The 23888-nt window shown below is 41.9% G+C and overlaps 1 protein-coding gene across 1 annotated transcript; it reads left to right on the top strand.

The window, feature by feature from the left end:
• The first annotated feature begins 4494 nt into the window (after window positions 1-4494).
• On the top strand, window positions 4495-23398 carry HPRT1 (hypoxanthine phosphoribosyltransferase 1). Its single transcript, XM_056859281.1, has 9 exons — window positions 4495-4558; window positions 7508-7614; window positions 11536-11719; window positions 13806-13871; window positions 15081-15098; window positions 15694-15776; window positions 18524-18570; window positions 19827-19903; window positions 23145-23398. Exons 1-9 carry the CDS (start codon window positions 4505-4507, stop codon window positions 23190-23192), a joined length of 684 nt encoding a protein of 227 aa, XP_056715259.1. The 5' UTR covers window positions 4495-4504; the 3' UTR covers window positions 23193-23398.
• Window positions 23399-23888: the final 490 nt, after the last annotated feature.

Genomic DNA, 23888 nt, shown 5'->3' with positions numbered 1-23888 from the left:
TTGGGCAAGTCTCTGAGGAAGGGAATTACATAATGGGGGTGTAAACTGTACAATGTCATGGATCAATATGGGTAACGGTTACTCCAATGTTATTGAAGATAAAGGACAGTAACCCAACATCGATTGAGGGGGCTGAGATAGGAGTTGAACCTACGTCACATGAAGTCCCAGACTCTTCATCCTTTCCAAATAGGGATGCTGCTGCAACCCCTTAATAGTCATGGTTGTCATCTTCTCTACTTTTTCCAGCTCTCCAATGCCCTTTTGAGATACAGGGACCAGAACTGCACACATTTTTCTAAATCTATACAGGGACATTCTGGTATTGGCTGTTTTATCTTCCATCCCTTTCCTAATAATCCTCAGCCCAGAGTTTGCCCTTTTCACTGCTGCAGCACACTGGGTTGACACTTTAATTGAACTATCCATTATGGCCCCAAGGTCTCTTTCCCTCTCAGTCACAGCAAGGTCAGACCTCATTAGCATATACTTGAAGCTGGGATTTTTTTGTTCCAGTGTGCATCAATTGACACTTATCTGCTTTGAATTTTATTTGCCACATCATTGCCCACTCACCCAATTTGTGGAGATCCTGCTGGACTTCATCACTGTCAGCCTTGGTTTTCACCATCCTGAATAATTTTGTGTCACCTGCAAACTTGGCACCTGCACTGCTCACCCCCAGTTCCAGATCATTTACAAACACACTGACTAGCACTGGCCCCAATACCAATCCCTGTGGAACCCCACTGCTTCGCTCCATTGTGAGAACTTACTTCCCTCCATTGTGAAAACTCAATTTATTCCTATTCTTTGCCTCCTGTCATTTAATCAATTTGTAATCCATAAGCAGCCTTTTCCTCTTACCTCATGACTGCTAAGCTTACTCAGGAGTCTTTGGTGAGATAACTTGTCAAAAGTCTTTTGAAAGTCTAAGTATATGATGTCTACAGGGTCGTCGTTATCTACGTTTGTTCACTTTCTCAAAGAACCCTAAAAGGTTGATGAGGCAGGACTTACCTTTGCAGAAGCTATGCTGATTTTCCTTAAGCAGGTCTTGTTCCTCTACATGCCTAATCATTCGATCTTTGATCACAGTTTCGACTAATTTGCCTGGGATGGATGCTAGACTAACTGGCCTGTAATTTCCTGGTTCCCTCTGGACCCCTTTTTTAGAAAAACGGTGTAACATTTTGCGCCTCTCTAGTTTTGTGGTACAGTAACTGATTTTAGTGACAAATTACATATATGGATTAGAAGATCAACAATCTCACATTTGAGGTCCCTAACAACTCTCTGGTGTATGCCACAAGTAGGTTTAGGACTTAATCTATCATCACCTCAATTTAACTTAGTTCTTCAGGCTCCCTTTCTGAAAATAGTGGCTGTGGCCTGGGTACATGCCCCACACTTTCCTCTGTGACCACGGAGTAAAAGAATTAATTTAGCTTCTCTGCCACCTCCCCATTTTTCTTTGTGTGTGTGTAAAGTGCCATCAAGTCGCAGCCAATTTATGGCGACCCCTTTTGGGGGGTTTCATGGTGGTTTGCCAGTGCCTTCCTCTGCATAGCAACCCTGGTATTCCTTGGTGGTCGCCCCGCCAAATACTAACCAGGGCTTACCCTGCTTAGCTTCTGAGATCTGACGAGATCAGGCTAGCCTGGGCCATCCAGGTCAGGGCACCATCTTTCTTTAGCAATCCTTTTATTCCTTTATCATCCTAAGGCTCAACTGTTTCTCTGGCTGGTTTCCTGCTCGGGATATATTTTAAAAGAAATCTTTACTGTTTGCTGTGATGCTTTTAGTAATCCGCTCCTAAAATTCTCTTTTTGTATGCCTAATTATTAACGCGGACTTCTGTTGCCAAACCTCATGCTTTCTTCTGTTCACTGCATTGGAGCAGTTCTTCCACTTTTTAAAAATAGCAGTTAAGGTAAAGGTCCCCTGTGCAAGCACCGGGTCATTCCTGACCCATGGGGTGACGTCACATCCCGACGTTTCCAAGGCAGACTTTGTTTTGCGGGGTGGTTTGCCAGTGCCTTCCCCAGTCATCTTCCCTTTACCCCTAGCAAGCTGGGTCCTCATTTGACCGACCTCGGAAGGATGGAAGGCTGAGTCAACCTTGAGCCGGCTACCTGAAACCAACGCCCGTCGGGATCGAACTCAGGTCGTGAGCAGAGCTTTTGACTGCAGTACTGCAGCTTAACACTCTGCGCCACGGGGCTCCTAAAAATAGCAGTTACAGCTGAACAATTGTGGAAGTTTATGACAGCTGTGGGTGGGGGTGGAGTTGTTCCTCTTCCTAAAACAGTCCTAGTACTTTTGTTATTTATAATATGTGTTTTAAAGTCTCCAATAGGTCTACTTAAAGGGTAATTTGAAGAAGAAAAAACACCCAAAAGCCTCTGTACATATTTGAATAAATCACCACTTTAGTTTCTATTAAACATTAGTCAGGGGATAATTTAAAAGAAATAGTTGCATATATGAGTTTAAATACAAGTGGTAAAGCTTTGGCACAGAAATGACAGAATTTAGCGGTAGCTGAACATAAACACTATGAAGAAAGGCGTCTCCAAAATAAATCTTATCACGGCCTTAGTCAAGCACCTCTCTCAGCCTGGCCCTCATATATGTGGTATGAGGAAAATAACCCTATACCCTATCCTACATCACTGGGCTATTGTAAAGAGCACCTTGAATATTCAAAAGCGCTATACAAATGATAAATATTATTATTTCTACAGCAGCCTCATTTCTTTCCAACTTCCTTTGGGGTATTTTTTTGTCTCATTTCCCTCACAGATTATTCCTTTTTTGGCAGCTTTGCACACAGGAAAGGTTGGGTGCAAACCCTTCAAACAACCAAAAGCCTCGCGAGTAGGGTCGCCAGCTCTCGGCTGGGAAATACCTGGAGATTTCGAGGGTGGAGCTTGGGGACAGTGCTGTTTGGGGAGGGAAGGAGAGGCATCATGCCATAGAGCCCATCTGCTGAGGCAGCCATTTTCTCCAGGGGAACTGACCTTGGTTGTCTGGAGACAGCAGATCTCCAGGTACCACCAGGAGGTTGGCAACCCTACTCTCAAGTGTGGTCAACCAACACCACATAACACAAATTAAAACTGCACATGACATTTGACCTAAGATCAGAAAAACCCGCCCAGCACCCTTTTGGAGGATTTTATTATTATTTTTTAACGAACTTCGTCAATAACACGGAGCCGTTTCCCCTTGTTTGCGTTATCTTCGCTGGTTGCTTATGGGGAAGTCTCTGGCCTACTTTTTCTATCGTATTGTACGCTGCCTCGCTCACGCACACTCTGCGGAGAGGCGGGATAGTATTTTTTTAAAAGTATCCAAATGAAGAGCCGTTGTGGAACTTAAATATACCAATAAAGAAAACCGGGAGTGGGGGGGAAAGACCCCATATATCTAGATAGATAGATAGATAGATAGATAGATAGATAGATAGATAGATAGATAGATAGATAGATAGATAGATAGGAAAGACCCTATATATAGATGGATGGATGGATAGATATAGATATGGACCTATAGCTATGGATGTATATCTAGCTATAGATGTATATCTAGCTATAGATCTAGATCTCTATATGTAGCTATAGATCTCTATATTTAGCTATAGATCTAGATCTCTATATCCAGCTATAGATCTCTATATCTAGCTATAGATCTGGATCTCTATATCCAGCTGTAGATCTGGATCTCTATATCCAGCTATAGATCTAGATCTCTATATCCAGCTATAGATCTAGATCTCTATATCCAGCTATAGATCTGGATCTCTGTATCCAGCTATAGATCTGGATCTCTATATCCAGCTATAGATCTAGATCTCTATATGTAGCTATAGATCTCTATATTTAGCTATAGATCTAGATCTCTATATCCAGCTATAGATCTCTATATCTAGCTATAGATCTGGATCTCTATATCCAGCTGTAGATCTGGATCTCTATATCCAGCTATAGATCTAGATCTCTATATCCAGCTATAGATCTGGATCTCTATATCCAGCTATAGATCTGGATCTCTGTATCCAGCTATAGATCTGGATCTCTATATCCAGCTATAGATCTGGATCTCTATATGTATATTTATCTCTCTATATATGTATATGTACCTCTCTCTATATATATATGTGTATATCTCTATATGTATATAAATCTATAAAGCAACGCTTAGTATCTCCGTGAAAGCAACCGCTGCCTTTCCCCTCTCTGGGGCTTCTGGGCCACGATCGCACGACTCCTGCCGCAGCGGCCATGTTGAGCGCGGCTACGAAGGCGGCGGCCGCGCGGGAAGCGGCAAGCGAAGGGGCGGCGCTGGTTGGGCCGATGCCGGCGCTGCTGCTGCTCCTCCTCCCCCCGCCTCTCGGAGCAGGCGGCAGGTCCCTGCGCCTTGCGGGCAGCAGTGTCGCCGCCGCCGCCCCCGCCCGCGGGTCCCGAGTGCGGTGAAGAGGAGCTCCCCGCCCGCCGGCGCCATGGCCGGCCGCAGTGTCGACGCCGCCGCCGCCGCCAGCAGCCCCTGCATTGTGGTGAGCGCGGCTGGCTGAGGAAGGGGCGCGCGAGAGAGAGCGAGCGGGGGGGCGGCCCAGGGGCCGGGCCGGGCCCCCCCTCGTGAGGAGCAACGTGCTCCTTAAGAGGAAGAAAGGCCGACAGGAAGGGGGGTGGGGTGGGGCCCCGTCCGAATAAGGTTTACAAACAGGCCTGGGAAAGGACTGGTTATGTGGACGGGCCGGGGGGGGGGGAGGGAGAACCCGTTTGAGTCTCAGTTTCCCTTTGCGACGGAGCACGGGTTTCCCCTTCCCCGAAAAGGGAAGGCGTTGAAGCTGGAGGTCTGTCTGGGAGGGGGAGAGAATCCGTTTGAGCTTCAGCTTCCCTTCCCCCCCCCCCCACTGGCTCATCCCTCCCAAAGAAGAGATTAAAACTAGGGGTGAGACGGTTTTAGTTATTGGGGGTGGGGGGGCTTAATTTCAGCCGCAGCTGCTGACCAGCAAAAAGAGGTGCTGGGTGGTCTCACCCCCCAAAAATGAGATTGAAACTGGGAGAGCGTGAAGCTTTATTTTGTGTGTGTGTGTATATATGTGTATATATGTGTGTGTGTGTGTGTGTGTATATATGTGTGTATATATATGTGTGTGTGTGTGTGTGTGTATGTATATGTATATATATTATTTTTCAATAATTGTTATACATCTCCTTTGACAATGCATCCTATATACCAATCTTTGACTCGATGAAAAATTAAAAAAGTATTAGGTGCATGTCTTCAGTATTAAATATAATTAATAACAATTGACTTCCCCACCGACTTCCTCCCTCCCTGCAAATATCTGGTGTCTCCTTTGTATTAATATTTTCTAATCCTTATAAGTCATTGTTTTAATGTTATACTTTCCCCTTATTTAATATATTTCAATAAGCAACAATAATATAATATAATATTAATAAAGAGAGGAAAAAGTGATAAAATCATTTAAAAAATAAAAGCAGAGACATAACAAAGCACGTTAACATGGTTTTCTCTAGTCACTCATCTCTGTCATATAAAATGGATTAGATCTTAAAAAACTTTATATATCCCCAAGTAAAAAATTAAGTTGATATCATATTTCTTCTACCCCCACCTCTTTCCCATATTAAGAGTCAAATTGGTATTCTTCCAGCTTTCTTAACCCTTCTTTTTTAAACTTCTGTCTGGAATTTCTGTTGCCATCTGCATGCTTTCTTGAAGTGGTCTCCTGTCTGTGACAATCTTTACCCATGGGTAAGGGGGAAGAGCGAGAGAGCGTTTTGGTTATGTTAAGGGAGTTTAATGGCAGGGGGGGGGGTCTAATTTGAATCTCATTTTATATTTGCTCCACTCTAGAATGTGTTTTCCCTTCAAAGAAGATGTTAAAGCCGAGGGTGGGGTGGGGGCTTCACTACAACTTGAGCATCCTTTCTAGAGTGTGTTGGAGGCTTTCCTTCTTCCCCAAACAGAAATGGTTGAAAATGGGGAAGCCAGAGGTGGTTCACAGAGCAAGGCGAGGTGAAGAGGGTTATGCTGAGGGGTGGGGTTTGAAGAGATTAGAAAGCTCTGAACCATCAGTGGCATATTTTATGACCCTACTTATTTTGCTCCTTGATGGCTGGGGATAGGAAGTGGTGTAATACATTGCCCAACTATCCTTTTTGTTTCCAAAACGTAGGGTATATGTTTGAAGGTTATGTTTGGTGTGATTTTGCGTGATCTGACTAGTTTAATAGAGCTAGCTGTGTCTGGAGGTTGATGCTGTTATAAACTGAATGGTAAAACATTGTCAAACTAAACAATGCAGTTCCATAACCTTGACCCAGTAATAAAAATATCCAGTACTTTGCTTTAGTTTCCTTGCAACTCCTGAATGTAAAAGTGGGTTTCTGATTTCAGCTTTTTCTTATTTCTGAAGACCTTTCCCTTTGCAGCTTATATTCTCTTGATGTACCTGAGTTAAAGAGGGGGAACTGTGGGGAAATACAGCTTCTGACAGCCAATTTGGTTGGTGTGTGTACATGAAGAGAGAACCATCAGTGAAAGGAAAGGGAGATTTGGGGACATCATTGATGAACCTTTCTCATGAGAGCAATTTTTGCACCCAGACCTGAATTTCGATTCTTGGAAGGAGTTTTGCCAGTGCAAGAACCCATAGAAGAATGGACTGCTGAATCTTGAGTTCCTAAGCTAAGGACTCCCCCCCCCCCTAGTTTTACACAGGGGTTTCCTTCTCTGAAATATGCATGCACCACAGCCCTTCCAGTGAAAAGGACAAAAAAGTTCTGGGAGGAGCCTCATCATGAACCCAGGCAGGTTGTGCACAAACCTTCTGAGAAATCTGAATGTTGCTGCTTGTGAACTGCAGTTGTTTCCATGTTACACTTAGGTCTCTATGGACATGGTCAGTTATTTTCATCATCTTATTATAATGTGTTGGCCCATCTCTTTCCTGGTGCATGGAGATATGGACAGGAGTTTGATGATAATGTCTTCTTTTAAGGCATCGCATTAAAAGCAAGCCTGACTTCCCTCTACAGTCTAGTCTAGTGTTTGTGTTTATTGCCTGTTTCCCTAAAGACTTCTGATTCATAACAGGTAATCCCTCACTTAGTTGAATGTTGATGTACAGAGGAGCATAATATGGCTTCTCTGTCATATAATTAACAAGGGTGCAAGGTGCTATTTTAGTCCAGAGTTTTCCAGGTTCTAATGATCCATCCCAGCCCTGTGTTCTGTCAGGAAGCGCCAATTAAAAAAGCAAGGTCCTTGTATATACAAAGCTTCTATCTATGGGTTATAGCTCCCACCTGTTCTTAGAGGTGTAAGATTACTTTTCTGCTTATTACAGGTTGCCTTTTTTAATGGGGCAATGTTTAAGTGTGCAAATCCATATTTTGAAACTGTCATAGACTGGGATCATTATTTGTATGGAAAGTATCTGGTTTTATCTTTTCTGTTTTCCTTTCAGATTGGAGATGATGAACAGGGGTATGACCTCGATTTGTTCTGTATACCAAAGCATTATGCAGATGATTTGGAAAAAGTCTACATTCCTCATGGACTTATTATGGACAGGTTTGTTCAACTTTCAGTAATGTTCTAAAACAAATGCTGCAGGAGAAGTCTATATGTTTAGAAAACATTTCCATTATTAATAAATTGGGGGGGGTTGACACCAGGGATTAGTTTACTTTCCTTAAGATGTATGTATGTACCTTTTACCTTAAACCTCAGTAAAGAATGCAGTCCCAGACAACAATCCTCTGGTTACATCTTCTGCACCAGCCCAGTGGTGACTTTGCACGTGGCTATGAAATACCAATTTTGATCCATTATGAGCAGCCAGTACCTGGACTTTGTATTACTGACTGCCATGAATGAAGCATGCTATACTTTTACTTAGAAAAATCAAGAATTAAAGTGTCATTCTTCTACTTATGGTAGTTTCTAAGCAGCAGTATAGTTATCAAAATAAGTAATGTTACATATGCTGCTGATAGATAATTTATTTGCGGCCCTTAGCCAGATAAAACAGGAAACATGGACTAAAATACTCTTACAAGCAAAAAATTACAGTCCAAGTCGTATACCACTTAAAAGGAAAAAATTACAACCGAGACACATTGTCATTTGGGCTAAGAGACTGTTCTATGGCATCAAATTTTCATTGCTGCCATGCAAAATTTCGCAACCTGAAGAGTGATTGAAGAATTATCCCCTTGTAGGAGCGCCTCAATCCTTTCTCCTGTCCTGTCAGGTCCCAAACTCGATAAGAGGGGCTCAATAAACTTCGAACTGGGTAACGTATAAAAATTGCAGTTCAGGAGGGCATGCTCAATAGTTTCTAAGTTCCCTGATTTGCAGGGGCAGAATCTCTCCTCCCAGGGTATCTTCTTAAATTTCCCCTCTAGCATAGCAGATGGTAAGGCTGCACACCTGGCCAGGGGCATATGCTGCTGTATGACAATAGTCATAATAAAACTAGAGAAACTAATCAGAAGCAGTGTCAGTGTTGCTTAAAATGTGAGAACAGAGATGTTACGAGATAACCAAGTTGGGTTTCAATCTTGGATGTATTATTATTTAGTCACATTATGAATCTGGGTTGCTTTAGTGAAGATTTTAAAAGAATGTGTGTACTCAACTCATATTGTCAGTTTCATTTTAATACAGTATATGTAACTTGTTTTTTCTCTTCTACAAAAAAATTACAAAAGTGTGGGGAAGAGGCTGTGGCTCAGTACTAGAGCATCTGCTTTGAATGCAGAAGGTTCCAGGTTCAATCCCCAGCATCTCCAGTTGAAAAAACCAGATAGTAGGTGATGTGAAAAACCTCTGTCTGAAGCTCTGGAGAGCCACTGCCAGTCTGAGTGGACAGTGCTGGCCTTGATGGCCAGTCAAGTCACGTTTATTAATACGGTCGACTGACAAATCATGTGCCAACACATCAAAATTTCCAGACACTGTAGCTTTGCACCACAGGATCACAGACTGCCCGTACATATAAAGGTGTAAGGTCAATAAAAGCAACCCCTGGTAAAAATTATCACATTAAAATTGATAAAATTGTAAAATATTCTAATAATCATTCTCTAATAAAGCTCTGCGTATTTTAATAGCAACAGCGCAGAACTTGGCCGTTTGGAGCGTAAGCTGAGGGTCTTCTAATAGGAGCTTCTTTCCCAAAAGCTCAACTGACTCATCAGGGAATTTACCAAGTAGGGGGAAAATAAGCTTTGATCTAACTTCGTGGTAGAATGCACAACATATCAGTGCATGTTCGATGGTTTCAATGTCCCCTGTTCCACACAGACATTACCTCTCTGATCTAGGGATCTTCTTATATTTCCCTTCTAAAATAGCCAATGGTTAGGGCCTTAATAATTACAACAAAACCTATGCTGTGTTAACTTAGTTATACCAAAGAAGCAGCACGGGGGCTCTATTAATAAAATTGCTAAATATACTCACAACGTGTTGGTGTCCCTTTACTTATGCAAAACTGTATGCATATACAAAAACAAGAAAATAAACGATATGTATTACATTCATACAATACATGCATTGAGTTCAGTCCTCTGTGCGCTGTAAACTTGCGCTATGTAATGCGGCAAAATCCAATTGAAAATAAGCAGAAGAAAACGGGTATATAACCTCTGTAATAAAAAATATATAATCAAACTTTGTTCTTAGCAGCTAAGAACATAGTTTGATTATATATTTTTTATTACAGAGGTTATGTACCCGTTTAACATTGTGGACAATTCTCCACATAGAAGCTAAACATTAATCAAATCAAAGGAGACCAGCCTACTGATGAAGTTTTGAAACGAGCGCCAACCTAGGGTGTCGTTTAAGTTGGACTTCTTACTGCCTGATTTCATTTTCGTTTGCCTACCATAGTGTTCCTCACCGGGAGGAATCCGGGATCTCCTGACCCCCGGGAGACCATTCTCCACTCCTTTCCAGCGACGTCGGCAATCGTTAGTCCTGAAAGGGTGCCTCCTCCCTTATTTTCTTTCTTTTTCACCTCGCTACGCAGCCAGCTATGAACTTGTAGTCGCAGACTGTGAAAGGTGGCCGTGACATTTTCTTCTGCTTATTTTCAATTGAATTTTGCCGCATTACATAGCGCAAGTTTACAGCTCACAGAGGACTGAACTCGATGCATGTATTGTATGAATGTAATACATATTGTTTATTTTCTTGTTTTTGTATATGCATACTGTTTTGCATAAGTAAAGGGACACGAACACGTTTGAGTATATTTAGCAATTTTATTAATAGAGCCCCCGTGCTGCTTCTTCGATGGTTAGGGCCTGGCATCTGGCAAGGGTAAAGGCCTTCCTATAGTTAATAGACTCAAGATGATAAAAATAAGCTGCAGGTGAGACCAAGAATCTAGATTTATCAGGTACTAGGAAAAATGGTGATTTTCCAAGGTCTGTCTGGCGTTCAATGTCTTCCACCCTTTGCTTCAAGAAACGTGATGCTTGATCTACGCCCATGGCTAACAGGGTAGGTGGAGAAAGGCCCAAGCAGGCCATTTTATTAAGGACCCTTTTTAGCCATGTTGACTGGAACTTATCCTGTAGAAGCAGGGGTAGCAGTCCTTGAGGGATAAGATTTAATTTGAGCCAAAGGATAACGGAAGCCCAATGGTCTGATTGTGTATAAGGCAGCTTGAAAAGACCAGATAGTAGGTGATGTGAAAAACCTCTGTCTGAAGCCCTGGAGAGCCACTGCCAGTCTGAGTGGACAGTGCTGACCTTGATGGCCCAGTGGTCTGATTGTGTAGATTTTGTATAAGCTGAAGCATGAGAACTACTGTTGAACCTACCTGTGCAAACGCATGCATGTACATTTGCAGAATAGTTGAAGCAACTATTCTCTTCAGCTCATTGCTTTTTGGACCTAACATTCTGTCCCACTGTCCCATAAAATTCAGCTCACTGATGTGATCACCTGACATACTTTTAAAAAACACAACTTTTAAGGTGAGAATGATGATCTGTTCTTGGCCGACTTGTTTCTGGATTATTGGAATGATAACCAATGCACTCCTAAGGCAAATTCAGGCTATAATACACTTCAGAATGTTGGTTCAGTGTACCTTCTAAAACTGTGCTTCATATCTTTTGAAAGATTTCCAGTAACTAGGCACAGACATTGATTTGCTTTGGCACACAGTGCCTTGTAAAATCAAGTAAGTTTGGCAGTATTACTATTAGGTTAACCTTGAGAAGTGAGAAAGCAGAATGTCACTGATCAGTAAATAGTCCTATTCACTGTGAAGTGGGAGGTAATATACTGTATTGGATGAGCAAGGACTGTTAGTTTTTAACTTGGTATGTGTGTTTTTCAGCTGCAGCCCCAGATATTTATACTGTTCTGGTAACGTGAATAATAATTACCATTATTTATGAAAAGACTCAACATTGGAGACTGTCTAGTAAATGGTTCCTGTTCAGATAAAAGTGTTCTATCTTTCCACAGGACAGAGAGGTTGGCACGAGAAATTATGAAAGGGATGGGAGGTCATCACATTGTAGCGCTCTGTGTGCTTAAGGGGGGCTACAAGTTCTTTGCTGACTTGCTGGACTACATCAAAGCCCTGAACCGAAACAGTGACAAGTCCATTCCTATGACTGTAGACTTCATCAGGTTGAAAAGCTATTGTGTAAGTGTGTCCAAAGAGGTCCCTGTTTTTTGCCTTGGCATTCTAGACACCAGAAATGTTTGACCCCCTCTCTTTCCCCCGGGGTCTGGAGACTCATTGAGCTGAGTTTTAGAGCAGTTAGAAGCGGCAGAATGGCAGGTCTCCCATGTAAGGAAGGGCTGTTTGTTTTATCTTGATACATGTATTTTTCTTGGAGTTAGTTGAAACCCCAGATGTTTCTGCTGGTCTAAGCAGGTAACATGTATAGCAGTGGTTCCCAAAGTGGGCAGTACCACCCCCTGGGGGGCAGTGGGATTACCTAGGGGGGCACTAGGAGGCAAGAGGGCAGCAGGGGGGCGCTAGAGGTGGGCCCCTTCAACTGTGTTGTTCACTAATTTACAATAGATCAAGTTATGGCACCGTGCTGGCAAATTTGGTGGAAACTATCAGAATCTCCCCCCAGACTTTGAAGAGCTAGAACCACTGGATCAGGTTCATCAGTTCTGTTGAATAAATTTCAGCTTAAAAGTTTTAATTTGATTTTGAATAGATGTGCAATTAATTGTTACTGTTTTGAAATTTTCTTGTTCTTTAGTGCGTCATGCAAACCCCCTATTTTGAATAATGTTTTTTATAGGATAGGGTAGGGGGCGGTGGCCTGAAAAGTTTGGGAACCACTGATGTATAGTAATAATAGTTACTATTGTTTATGAAGAGCTTCAACATTACCTCTTTCTGGTATAAAGCTCAGTATAAGTCATACTTCTCTTCTTGCAGTAGAAAAGAGCAAGAGTCCAGTAGCACCTTAAAGACTAACAAAATCTCTGGCACAATTTCTTCAGAAACCTGAAGAAGTGAGCTGTGACTCACAAAAGTTCATACCCTGCCAGAAATCATCTTAGTCTTTAAGGTGCTACTGGGCTCTTGTTCTTTTCTACTGACACAGACAGACTAACATGTCTACCCATCGTGATCTTTCTCTTCCTGGAAAGGGGTACGGGATCTCATATTGTGCTGCGCTTTGCTCCAGAGTGCCATTCAGTGTGCCACACCTCCTTCCCTCTTCTGAATCAGGATAGGGTGGGCTTTTTCATGATTCACTAAGTGGGAGACCTAGGGCCATGTGTCTGTTAATATTGAGTAATTCTCAGTATAGTTTGGATAGGTTGTTTTAAACTAAACCTTGAGATACTGCCTTTATACACTTTACAAACAGTACAGATAGCTCAGAAGAAAAAAGTTTCACTAGTGTGGCTCAGTTTGCAATCCAGTATGAAATGCAGGGGTGTGTTTAAATCTGACAGAACAACAAGTAAGATTAAAGTACACGCAGAAGGTGAAAGCGACTGTGTATGCAGATCTTTCAAGTGTGCAGTTGCCTAGGGCTAAAATGCAGAGGTGGAGGGTATCAGGATTTTCAGGTCCCAAACAGATTTTTCAGAAACTATTATTTCCAGGTTGCTCTTGCACTCAAGACACCATGTGATGCAGTGACACAAACACTGCAATTAATGCTCACATGTTTGTTCTGCAATAGGAAGTTATGATTTTCTGAGTACACTCCAGCACTAATCTGCAGGTCGTTATTTCGAATTTAAGGATTACCTGCTAGATTAGATCAATCTAGTCCAGTGTACTGTTTCACACAGCTACCAACCAGTTTCCCTGGAGGGTAAAACAAATGGGACATAGAAGCTGAGGTTCTTCCCTGCTGCTGACTCCCAGCGCTGGTATTTAGGTGTTTGCTGCCTCTGTATATGGAGGCTTCCTTTAGTCACCATGGCTAGTAGCCATGGATGGGACCCCCTTTCAAACATCCTCTTTCCCCCCACTGCTGTTTTCCCCCCACTGTGTTTTTCAGCTGCTTAGTCAAGATGAGGGAGGACAGCTGCTATTGGTAGAAAAAGGGGCACGCAGCATTATTGTGTGCAGGGTACATCTCTGTTCTTTGTGCCATAGCTGAAGAAAATACTACTGTTGCACTCTAGTGTGGTAGATTGTTCCAGGTCTTATACCCTTTTTTCTTTTCCAAGTCTCACATTTTAAATTCAGTAGAGATTTTTAAAAAATTATTGCTAACTTGCTTTCTCCCCTTTCTTAAAATTAGAACGACCAGTCAACTGGTGATATAAAAGTGATTGGTGGTGATGACCTCTCGACCCTAACTGGAAAGGTATGTCCATGCGTAAAACGAATATTCATAACAACCTAAGCAGAATCCTGCAGGATCGGACCAGTGGTCCATCTAGTCCAGCATCCTGTCTCTCACAGTGGGCAAACATTGGAAGGCCAACAACAGGGCGGTGTTTTACAGTTGCTGTAAAGCACTGTAATCTACTGCAATTTTCAGGATGTACATTAAAATAATTATACGAAGCTCATGGGAAACTCATATTTTAGTCTAATGAAGGCAAAAGCATTTTAGAAGGAATGCTCTAGTGTTCCTAGATCCCCTTTGTTCTGGCTGTGTTGGACAGCATTGCACATCAGCACAGTCTTGGGATACAAGTAGTTTTCGACGCAATCAAAAATTTGCCTTTCATTCTGTCAGTTATCCTGTAACGTGTTGAAAAGTGGATGGTTCAAAGGGTTACCGTGTATGGTCTTGGCTCCTGTGTACGACCTGCAGTCCCTTTGCCTTTAGACAAATTGCTGTGTCTCTGGTAGCTTTTTCTGTGCTTTAAGTCTCCAGGTCTTTTCTGGCAGCTTACCTCAGAAATGTGCCCATAGCCTCAGCTGCTCACTTACCTGGGCTTTGCAACCTGTCCCTTTTTTCTGCCCCATCCCCTCCATGTAGATAGATTCGTAGACATTACATTTTAGACCACTCTCTTTCCCCTTTAAATACAAAGACAGCCCTTAAAAATATGAGGAAGCGCTGTCAGTTCTGAATGCTACTGTGGGAATGACTGTTTTAAAAAAACTGCTGTAGAGATGATTATTTAACATTTTTTGGTTAGATTATTGTCCATATGAAGGTTCCCAAAACAGCATAGAAATGTCAATTAAGTAAAAATAGCAGGATATTGCAAGTAATATATTTGATTTGTTATTAACACTTTTCTCCCTAATTCTCAGCTGGTTCTGAATCTTCATTGAGATCAGTAGTTTATTTTTGAACTATAATAAAGTTTCTGTTTGGAGTCCAAAAGAATGCACTAATGAGCTCTAGAAACTTAGGTAATTTAACCGCAGGGCATAATTTGTAGCCATATTCTGCTGGCTTGTTTCATAGATGAGGCATTTGCTTATATTTGTGTGCTTGTTAATTAGGGAAATAGTGAACTGAAACACAGTCTGAAAAATGTCTGGATAAATAAAAATTGGAAACTAAATTTAACTTAAATGACTCATGGGCTTCTGTTTTTTTTCCATCTTCTAGAATGTCTTGATTGTAGAAGTAAGTATTGAGTTTGCATTTACTCCTTTAACATGTATAATTTGGGTTAATGCTATGCAGCCAATTAGCCTTGAACCTTATTGCTGCCCTGCAAGATCACATCATTTTACTCCAGAATAGCAGCAGTCCCCTGGCTCCAATAGTGACAGCCCTCAGAGTGGATTAAAATCCACTAAAGAAGGACAGCTGTTCCAAAAGCTCAAAGCACACTCACTTGTTGAAGTAACCACCACCAGGACATAATTTAAACTTCTGTGTTGATTAGCTTGCTTTCTAAACGAGTAACCAAGAATGTACAGCTGAATTGCATTGCGACCAGCTGTAACTTTTTCCTATTAAAAATGCTTTTGTAATTATAACAAATCACAAACAAGATACTATAGGACCAAGCTTTGTTATACATTCCAGAAATGATATCCATTTGTGGGTACATTCCTACCATTATTTTTTCTGAAACTTGATAAGGATGTATTTTATTTCAGCTTGTTTTGTATTTGACTAGATGTTAGTTGAGGTGGGAAGTATGTGTGTATGTCTAAAAGTGTTAATTTATTTTAAATTACCTTTGCAAGGCTATCTTTTTCTTAATTGCCAGGATATAATTGACACTGGTAAGACAATGAAGACCCTCCTGTCTCTGCTCAAGCAGTACAATCCAAAGATGGTAAAGGTAGCCAGGTATGTTTTGATAGCAATCAGTTCCATTGCCTTTTTGTGAACTGTCTTGGAATTTTCAAACAGGTTGGGGTGGGGCTTTTGTTTATATTGCAATAGCCCCTTAAGGTCAGTTGTTTTCCATATTCATAGGAAGAATTAAAAACTCTGAGAGGAGGATGTGACCTTTTCATTATTGTTTGGCCTTTTTCTGATATTGAGTCTTGAAGACTTGTGAAAAATACAGCCTCCGTTGGAAACTGTTGCCTCTCCTACTGTGTGCTTCTGCTAACAAATAGCAACAAAGGAAGATTATTCGGTGATATGCACTTTATTGAGAGGAATTGACGATTTAATTTTAAAAATCTAAACATTAGCATTTTACAAAAAAAATTTTTTACAGGAACTCACAGCATAGACCGGCCTCACAGCAGTGCTGCTGTTCAAGATTATAAGCCCTTTTAAATAGCTATACCTGATGTTTTTGCTACATATTACTTTACTACTCACAAGCCAACTTAAAATTCTTTTTTGTTTTTCTTATCAGTTTGAAGCTACCTTCCTAAACAAACGTATTTGATGTTCTTGCTCTAATTGGCTTCAAAGTGCTATTTACTTTGTGGAGAGCTCAGTTAAACCAAAGTAGTTATTTTAAAATACCTTGGATCCCCAAAACCAGTGAATCCCTAATCTGGCAGATTCCCAGATGTCTGAGAGAGAACCCTTGGCCCCAGAGGAAACCAAAGTGGGGCTGATATGTGTCCACAGAAGATTTGCTTGCTATTTCAGGGGTCTGGAGTTGGTTTTTCAACAGCAAGTGAGGTGTGTTCATCTATATTTCAGGATGCAGAGGAGATGCTTTGACCCAAGCAGCATGCTAATAGTTTCTAAGGATTTGGAGGCTATTATTATGCCATATTCAGTTGCCACTTAGGAAAGCTTTAAAGTAATTGTTATTTATTCATTTGTTTGTTAACTTATTTACTTATTTTGTGATTTCTAGCCTGCCCGCCCTGGCCAAAGCCGGCTCAGGGCGGGTTACATCATTTAAAATTTATACCAACACTATTAAAACTTATAACAATAAAACCAATTAAAATCAAACACAATCCAAAGATGGTGCAACAATCCCGTCATATTGGCTAAGCAAAAAGGCAATCATCCCTTCAGGTCAATCTTGTATATACATAGGAGGAGGGGGAGAGTAGGGAATTCCACATTTTAATTTGCCCATGCAAACTAACAAGCCTGTTGATTTTAACTTTTTGATTCATTAGTAGTATGACTATCTCAAAGATCCAACAGCTTATCAGATTTACAGTTGGGTATAGAAACTTCGCCCTGACCTGGATGGCCCAGGCTAGCCTGATCTTGTCAGATCTCAGAAGCTAAGCAGGGTCACCCTGGTTAGTATTTGGATGGGAGACCACCAAGGAATACCAGGGTTGCTGTGCAGAGGAAGGCACTGGCAAACCACCTCTGTTAGTCTCTTGCCATTAAAAAAAACCCAAAAAAGGGGTCGCCATAGTCGGCTGCGACTTGACGGCACTTTACACACACACACATAGAAACATCTGGCTAGTCCCAGTTGTCATAACAACCCCCAAGCACCTGAGTTGACTCAGGGTACTAGCTGTACTTGGTAGTCCTGGAATGAACTTAAGAGGGTGAGGCCGATAACAGACTGTCGGTCTTTAAATGCCCTATGGTATGTTGCAGGGAGCCCCTCCCGCTCTTTGCTGCTGGTCTGTGAAAGTGTAGCAGAATGGCATTTGTATGAGAAGGGAAGTGGCGAGGCATTTGCCCTGATGGCTCTTCAACCACAGAGGATGAGTAAAGATTGAATGGGGTTTCACTCTTCCTAAAATAATAGCTTTGCTGCTTGTAGGTGCTGTTAGATTCAGTCTTACAGATGGAGTTTTGGCTCTCCACAGTCACACATGTCCCAGGGAACATACCTCACTTGATCTTAAAGGACTGTACTGACTGCTTGTTTGTTTCTTGGCAGAGTCCAGTGTACAGGTTACCACTTTTAAGTACCCCAGTCCATTACTTTAAAAGACCACTTGCTCTTATATGAACCTTTCTCTTATATGAACCAGTCGGACCCTACTCTAAGGCCAGGTACATGGTTTATCTGAGAGATGCCTTTTCTGTAGTAGCATATTGACTGGAATTTCCTCTCTACAGATAGTTACCAGCCTCATGCTGTAGCCTTTAAACTGTTGGGTTCTTATTTGACTAGGCTTTTGGTTGATTTTTGTTAATTTTGCTGTATGTACTCTTTAACAGCGCAGTGTGTGCTATTTGTCCTTTTCTCTTCTTGCTAAATCTCTTGTTAAATTTTATTGCACTATTGATAATGTTTGTGGGCTGTCACTGACCTATGTTCTTGCTACACTATTTTAATGATACTTGTTTTATTATTGGAAACTTGTATAAATGTGCCACCTTTCCCCACCAACCCTGAAAGCTTCAGTTGAGAGGTGGGAAAAAGTATTTTCTTGATAAATGTGATTCCTTGTCTACCAATATAATTTCCTGTTAGTGCAATGATCCTGTCATCTTCTTCCTTTCCCTTATGTAAATGAGCAGCCTTTAAAATGTACAGAAAGCTGATTGGAGGGTTGTTTCTGCTGCCCTCTCTAACTCTTGATCTGTTGTTCATTCTGTGATGTACCTGTAAGGGAGGGTAGAACTTGGCGAATGCAGATTGTATTGACTTTGTTAAAATTCTATTGCAGTTAATTTCATTTGGTGTCTTTTAACAGCTTGTTGGTCAAAAGAACACCTCGAAGTGTAGGATACCGACCTGACTGTAAGTGAACTCTGTGCAAATGTTAAGGGTACCCAAATTTGGGGGAAATGGGTAGAGAGATGTGAAAAGTACCTGAGAATATTCTCTGGATTTAAATAGCACCCAGAAGCTTATGAAATTGTAGACAGAAGGTTGTGGTGGGTACAGCGGGAGATGGAGCTAGATTAAGTCATGTGATCTGGGTTGGATTGCACTCTGTACAATCCATTAGCTTGCTGTATATTTGAGAACTCTTTGTCCACTTAGTGCCATGTTTGTCACCCACTCACCCAGTTTGAAGGTCCTGCAGCTCTTCACAATCTACCCTGGTTTTCACCATCCTGAGCTATCTGGTATCGTCCATAAAGTTGGTGACTACCCTAGGGGTGTGCACTATTTTTGTCAGTATTTTTTTTGCGGTTCGAGGTTAATAAACCCAGAAATTTCCAAAAGAGGCAAACCCTTGTATCTGCTTTTTCAAATATTCAGTTTGCCGCTGCTGCCACCTTTGAAGTCTACGTGGACTTCAGTGGCAGCGAGGACTCAGCCAGCATGTGAGTAAAGGGGAGGGAGGGGAGAAATGGTGGTGGGGCCAAAGCGGCCCCGGATAATGCCAAAAAAAATTTACAATTATTTGGGATCCACTTTTTCGGCTCCCTTTATTTGCCGCCATTTTTTACCAGTAAACCCCCCCCCCCCCCATATATTCTGGTAAGGTATCTTTGGAGTGGGGGTCGGTTCGGCTTTAGCCAAATGCACACCCCTCGACTACCCTGCTCAACCCCAATTCCAAATAATTTATGAACAAATAGTACTGGTCCCAGTACTTCAGGTCTGCGCAGGGCTGTTTTTCAGGCAAAATGGAGGAGTAGAGAACAGTATAGGCTATTCCAGGCTCCTTGGAGAAGGGCAAAATATGATAGGTATTAAACTCCAGATTTTTTCTATGCTAAAACATCTATTTATGTACTGGATTTGTAATACATATCTCATCAGATGTGTTATGGTTTTAAGTTACAGAGGGTAGTTGTGTTGGTCTGTAGTAGAACAGCTAGATTCAAGTCCAGTAGCATCTTAAGAGACCAACAAAATTTTGGGGGTCTAAGCTTTCAAGAGTAAAGCTCCTTTCAACAAATACCTGTTATGGTTTTAAGTAATCACAATATTGTTTTGGGTGCAGTATTTAAGCTTGAATGAGCTGGCCTAGAGGGTTTAACTCCACAGTCCAAAGATTTTTTTTAAAGTTGAACTTATAGATAACCTGTTGCTCTTTTCAGTTGTTGGATTTGAAGTGCCAGACAAGTTTGTTGTGGGATATGCTCTAGATTATAACGAATACTTCAGAGATTTGAATGTAAGTAATTACTCAATATGCATTTCCTTGTTCAAAAATAATAGAAGAGAAAGTGCCTGTTCTCTTTCCCCTTTTTAGCTGCACTTGGGAATACCAGCATCCATGCTTCTTTCAGTGATGGGAAGAGAAATGCCAGAGTGACAGTAGCCATGGAAGTAAATCTAAGAGCAGCCATGCTGAGTCCAGTTTGTGGCCCAACTAGTCCAGCATCTGTCCTGGAAGGCCTACGAGCAGGGTGTGGAAGTCCAGCTTTCTGATGCTGTTTTCTTCCAGCAACTGATATTCAGAGTATGGCAGATATGTTTAGCACTCCTGACTGATACCTTGTCATGAATTTGTTGAATCCCCTTGTCCAGGGTCAACACCTCTTCCCCCCCGCACTTACCACAGAAGGCACACTGCACCAGCAAGCCCCAAGGCTGGGGAAGTAGCCTGTCAGGTCGCAGCAGGGCGTGGCCCTGACGGAGTGTACTCAGGAGTCAGCCAGCTTGAAGGAGCCAAGCTGGTTCTCAGCGGCATGCTGAGCAGTAGAAGCCAACCCACCCAACTTCCTACCAAAGATGACCCTGGCACTGAGACCAAGGGGAGCTCTGATTAAGGGGCTGGGAGAACAGGCAGTACTGACCTTCTTAGGGGAAGGGCCATTGAGCTCACCAATCCAAGGCAAGGATCCATTGGCCTAGGGGCCTGCCACTCCCCAGGGCTGGATTGGGGAGAGAGTATTGGCTGGGCCCGGGGTTGACCTTTCAGTGGGGAAGCATCTAAAGGGCATGCCCAGGAACAGTCAGGGAGGAAGCGCCAGTCCCATTCCAAGGCTGATGGGAATAGATAATTGGCAGAGCAGAGTGTGGACACTGGGTGAAGAGAAAACCCCTCCTCTTGCTCTATTCTGAGGCTGTATCCTGGGATACTTGCCCAACTAACCCTGGAGTAGGAGGGTGAGACAATGCTGGACTCAGACATGACCCTCAGTGGAATTAGACACCCCTTTTAAGTGGTCATCATTGCATCTTGCACCAGTGAGCTCCACAAGTTAATTCTACAGTGACCCTCTGCTGTTGAACAGCAGTATTGGGAACCTAAGGCTCAAATGGTCTAAAGTTTCCTTCTGATTCACAACCAACCCTATTAAGGTGACACCAGTTTGGGGTTTTCTCCAGCTCCATATTGGCAAGTAGTGCCAGTTAAATATGGTATTTCTTAAAAGAGAGTCTGAGTCCAAGTGGAGGATTAGGGGCGTGAGGGCCATTTTGGAAATAAAAGGGGGGTACCTTCTTGTTGGAAGTCAAGCATGATAATAGCCTTTGAATTTGAAATTCAGCCGAAGTGATGCTGATGTTGCTCAAAATCATATGACTGTTGAACGTCATATGAATGAGTCTGGAATAATTACCACCTTCGGATTCCATTAGCATGGATTAAGATTCTCACAATCAAACACATATTGAAAGGGTGGGAAATGTGCCCATTGCTTTTTATCTGCCTTGAGAAAAAAGGTGGTAAGCCTTGGAAGACTCAGTTCATACACAATTCATTATTCCTGAGTGGCATCTTAAAAGAATGTGGAGAGTGTGACTGCTCCTGTGGAAGGAGCCATTCAGAGTCAAAGACCTCAGAGCTTTCAAACTGCTGTTCAGTTCCTAAATATAGCTTTTGATGGAGGCTTCTGGGAAAATAATGCTTTTAACAGTTGTAAAGTCTGGGTTTTTTAAATGGAAGATTAGCTCTTCGTTAAAAAAAAACACCATGAATTGTTCATAAGAAAACATAAAGGCCATGCTGGATCAGACCACGGTCCATTAAGTTCAGTGTTGTATGTAATAGAACTGCATGGCTTAGGAGACACTGTTGAGTTGGGAGGGGAGGATGAGGACAAAGAGAACTTCCATAGCACTTTTCACCTTAAAAGTGATCTGTATCTGAAGAGCTATTCTGCCAGAAGAACCATCTCAATTAAGATCTTCCTTAGAAGCCTTGATTCATATCCTCCTGCTGTCTGCAGTTACTCAGGACTAAGCCTTTTCAACAGTGCACAAAGACTTTCTCCTTAAAGAGGTCCACTCTGCTTCATCTTTGCTGGCCTTTTGCCAAATGGTAAAGGTGGTTTCTTTTTTAGGTCCTTTGGGAATTCTTTGCCTCCTGTTAGTTGCTGGGATTGGATCACTTATGATAGCCGTGAACTTTAAAAACTTTTTTTAGCCACCCTTGTATATTGGGGGGTAGTTGTGAATTTCCTGCATTGTGTGGGGGTTTGGACTAGATAACCCTCCCAACTCTATATTTCTATGATTCTATGTATTTTAGCCAAAAACTGGGATAAATATGTTTAGATTTCAAAGTGCTCTTAATGATAGCAGGTTTTGAGAGAGTAAAGGAATCTCTGGCCCTGACTGTTACCGCACTTGTATTCCCAGCGATGTATTAAGAGTTTGAAAATGTTATAAAAAATACTGTTCGCACTGTGTATTCCCACCAATGTATTAAGAGTTTGAAAACGTTATAAAAAATACTGTTCGCACTTTGTTTGGCCCCTTTAGCTGTGAAGACATCTTCCAACCATTTATAAGCCGTGGTATCCAAAAACCCTTTTAAAGTAATGTTTTTTATAACATTTTCAAACTCTTAATACATTGCTGGGAATACAAAGTGCGGTAACCCCCCTAGATGGCCCAGGCTAGCCCAATCTTATCAGATCTCAGAAGCAGGGTTGGCCCTGGTTAGTATTTGGAATGGAGACCACCAAGAAATTCCAGGGGTGCTATGCAGAGGCAGACACTGGTAAACCACCTCTTTTCATCTCTTGCCTTGAAAACCCTGCAACTTGACAGCACTTACCACCACCACCAAAGAATCTCTGAGCACTTTGTTAGTAGGATGTGGAGGTTGGATACAAAATTTGCTCTTACCACAATAGTGCAACCCTTCCCTGTAGGAATATGAACGAACCACTTGCTTTTGTGAGATAAACTAATGGTTGTACTTAGATACCATTAGGGTGGGGTCTAAACCTGCTCCCTTTCTCTAGTGACTCCAGTATCTGGGTAAGAGGTAAGGTTGCATCCGGCTCACGCCCTGTGGATATTAATGGGTGCCACACCCCTAGCCTTATCCTTGGTTCTGTTACTTGGGCAGCTATATCTTGGGGGGAATGGTCTTTTCTGCATACAAGGACACACTGATAATAGCTTGAATAAGCATCTGTAGAATAGTCCTTGCAATTGTTGTGTTTTCTGTATTTCAGCATATTTGTGTGATAAGTGAGACTGGGAAACAGAAATACAAGGCGTGACAGTACTTGTTCAAATGCAAGAGCTACAGGACTTTGAAGCATGCATCCACAACGTCCATCTTTCACTGCCTTTGGCTCTGGTCACCAGTTTAAAATTGTGGAATGCTCCAGCCTTGTCATTTGCTTGCTATAACTTATTGCATGTACAGTATAGGGAACTATGTCTTGTTGATTTACATTTGAGACAATGTCAGACAGTGCAGTTCTGCACTTTTTCCCCTTTCTTTTTTTTAAAGTTTGCACTATGAATCCACCGATTGTAGCTTCTCCCCAATCCCTATTGGGGATTTGCTGTGTTTCAACCCCAGTTTAACTCAGTTGTAATTCTTCATCTTCCTTCCTTTTAAACACCCTCGGCTCAGAACTGAAATAGTTACAAGTACTGTAAATGTATAAGGCGTTTTAAGATGGAAAATCTATATTAGTAATATTTTTTTAAAAAAATAAGTAATTTAAGTTTTATATTGTAATGAATGCAGAAATCAGGGTGGTTATTGGATAGCTGCTCTGGCATGGAGGTGACGTGGCCTACACAAATAAGGCAGGAAAGGCCACTGTTGATGACTTCTGTGCTCATGAAGGAGTATGGATGACCGGCTGACTGCTTTTTCTGGAGTTGCCTTACTGAGTGTGAGAAATGCCATTTTGGCCTGAAAAGAGAGTGAGTGACAAAGTTGAATGTTAAGCATTCCACTT

Source organism: Euleptes europaea, chromosome 13 (assembly GCF_029931775.1).
Source record: "Euleptes europaea isolate rEulEur1 chromosome 13, rEulEur1.hap1, whole genome shotgun sequence".
Classification (NCBI taxonomy): domain Eukaryota; kingdom Metazoa; phylum Chordata; class Lepidosauria; order Squamata; family Sphaerodactylidae; genus Euleptes; species Euleptes europaea.
This window is presented reverse-complemented; position numbering and strand designations above follow the sequence as displayed.

Bases quoted from the DNA above. Each gene is read 5' to 3' on its own strand.
- HPRT1 (XM_056859281.1), top strand. From the start codon at position 4,505: ATGGCCGGCCGCAGTGTCGACGCCGCCGCCGCCGCCAGCAGCCCCTGC. The intron at 4,559-7,507 runs GTGAGCGCGGCT...TTTTCCTTTCAG, and splicing joins CCAGCAGCCCCTGCATTGTG to ATTGGAGATGATGAACAGGG. The intron at 15,777-18,523 runs GTATGTTTTGAT...GTCTTTTAACAG, and splicing joins AAGATGGTAAAGGTAGCCAG to CTTGTTGGTCAAAAGAACAC.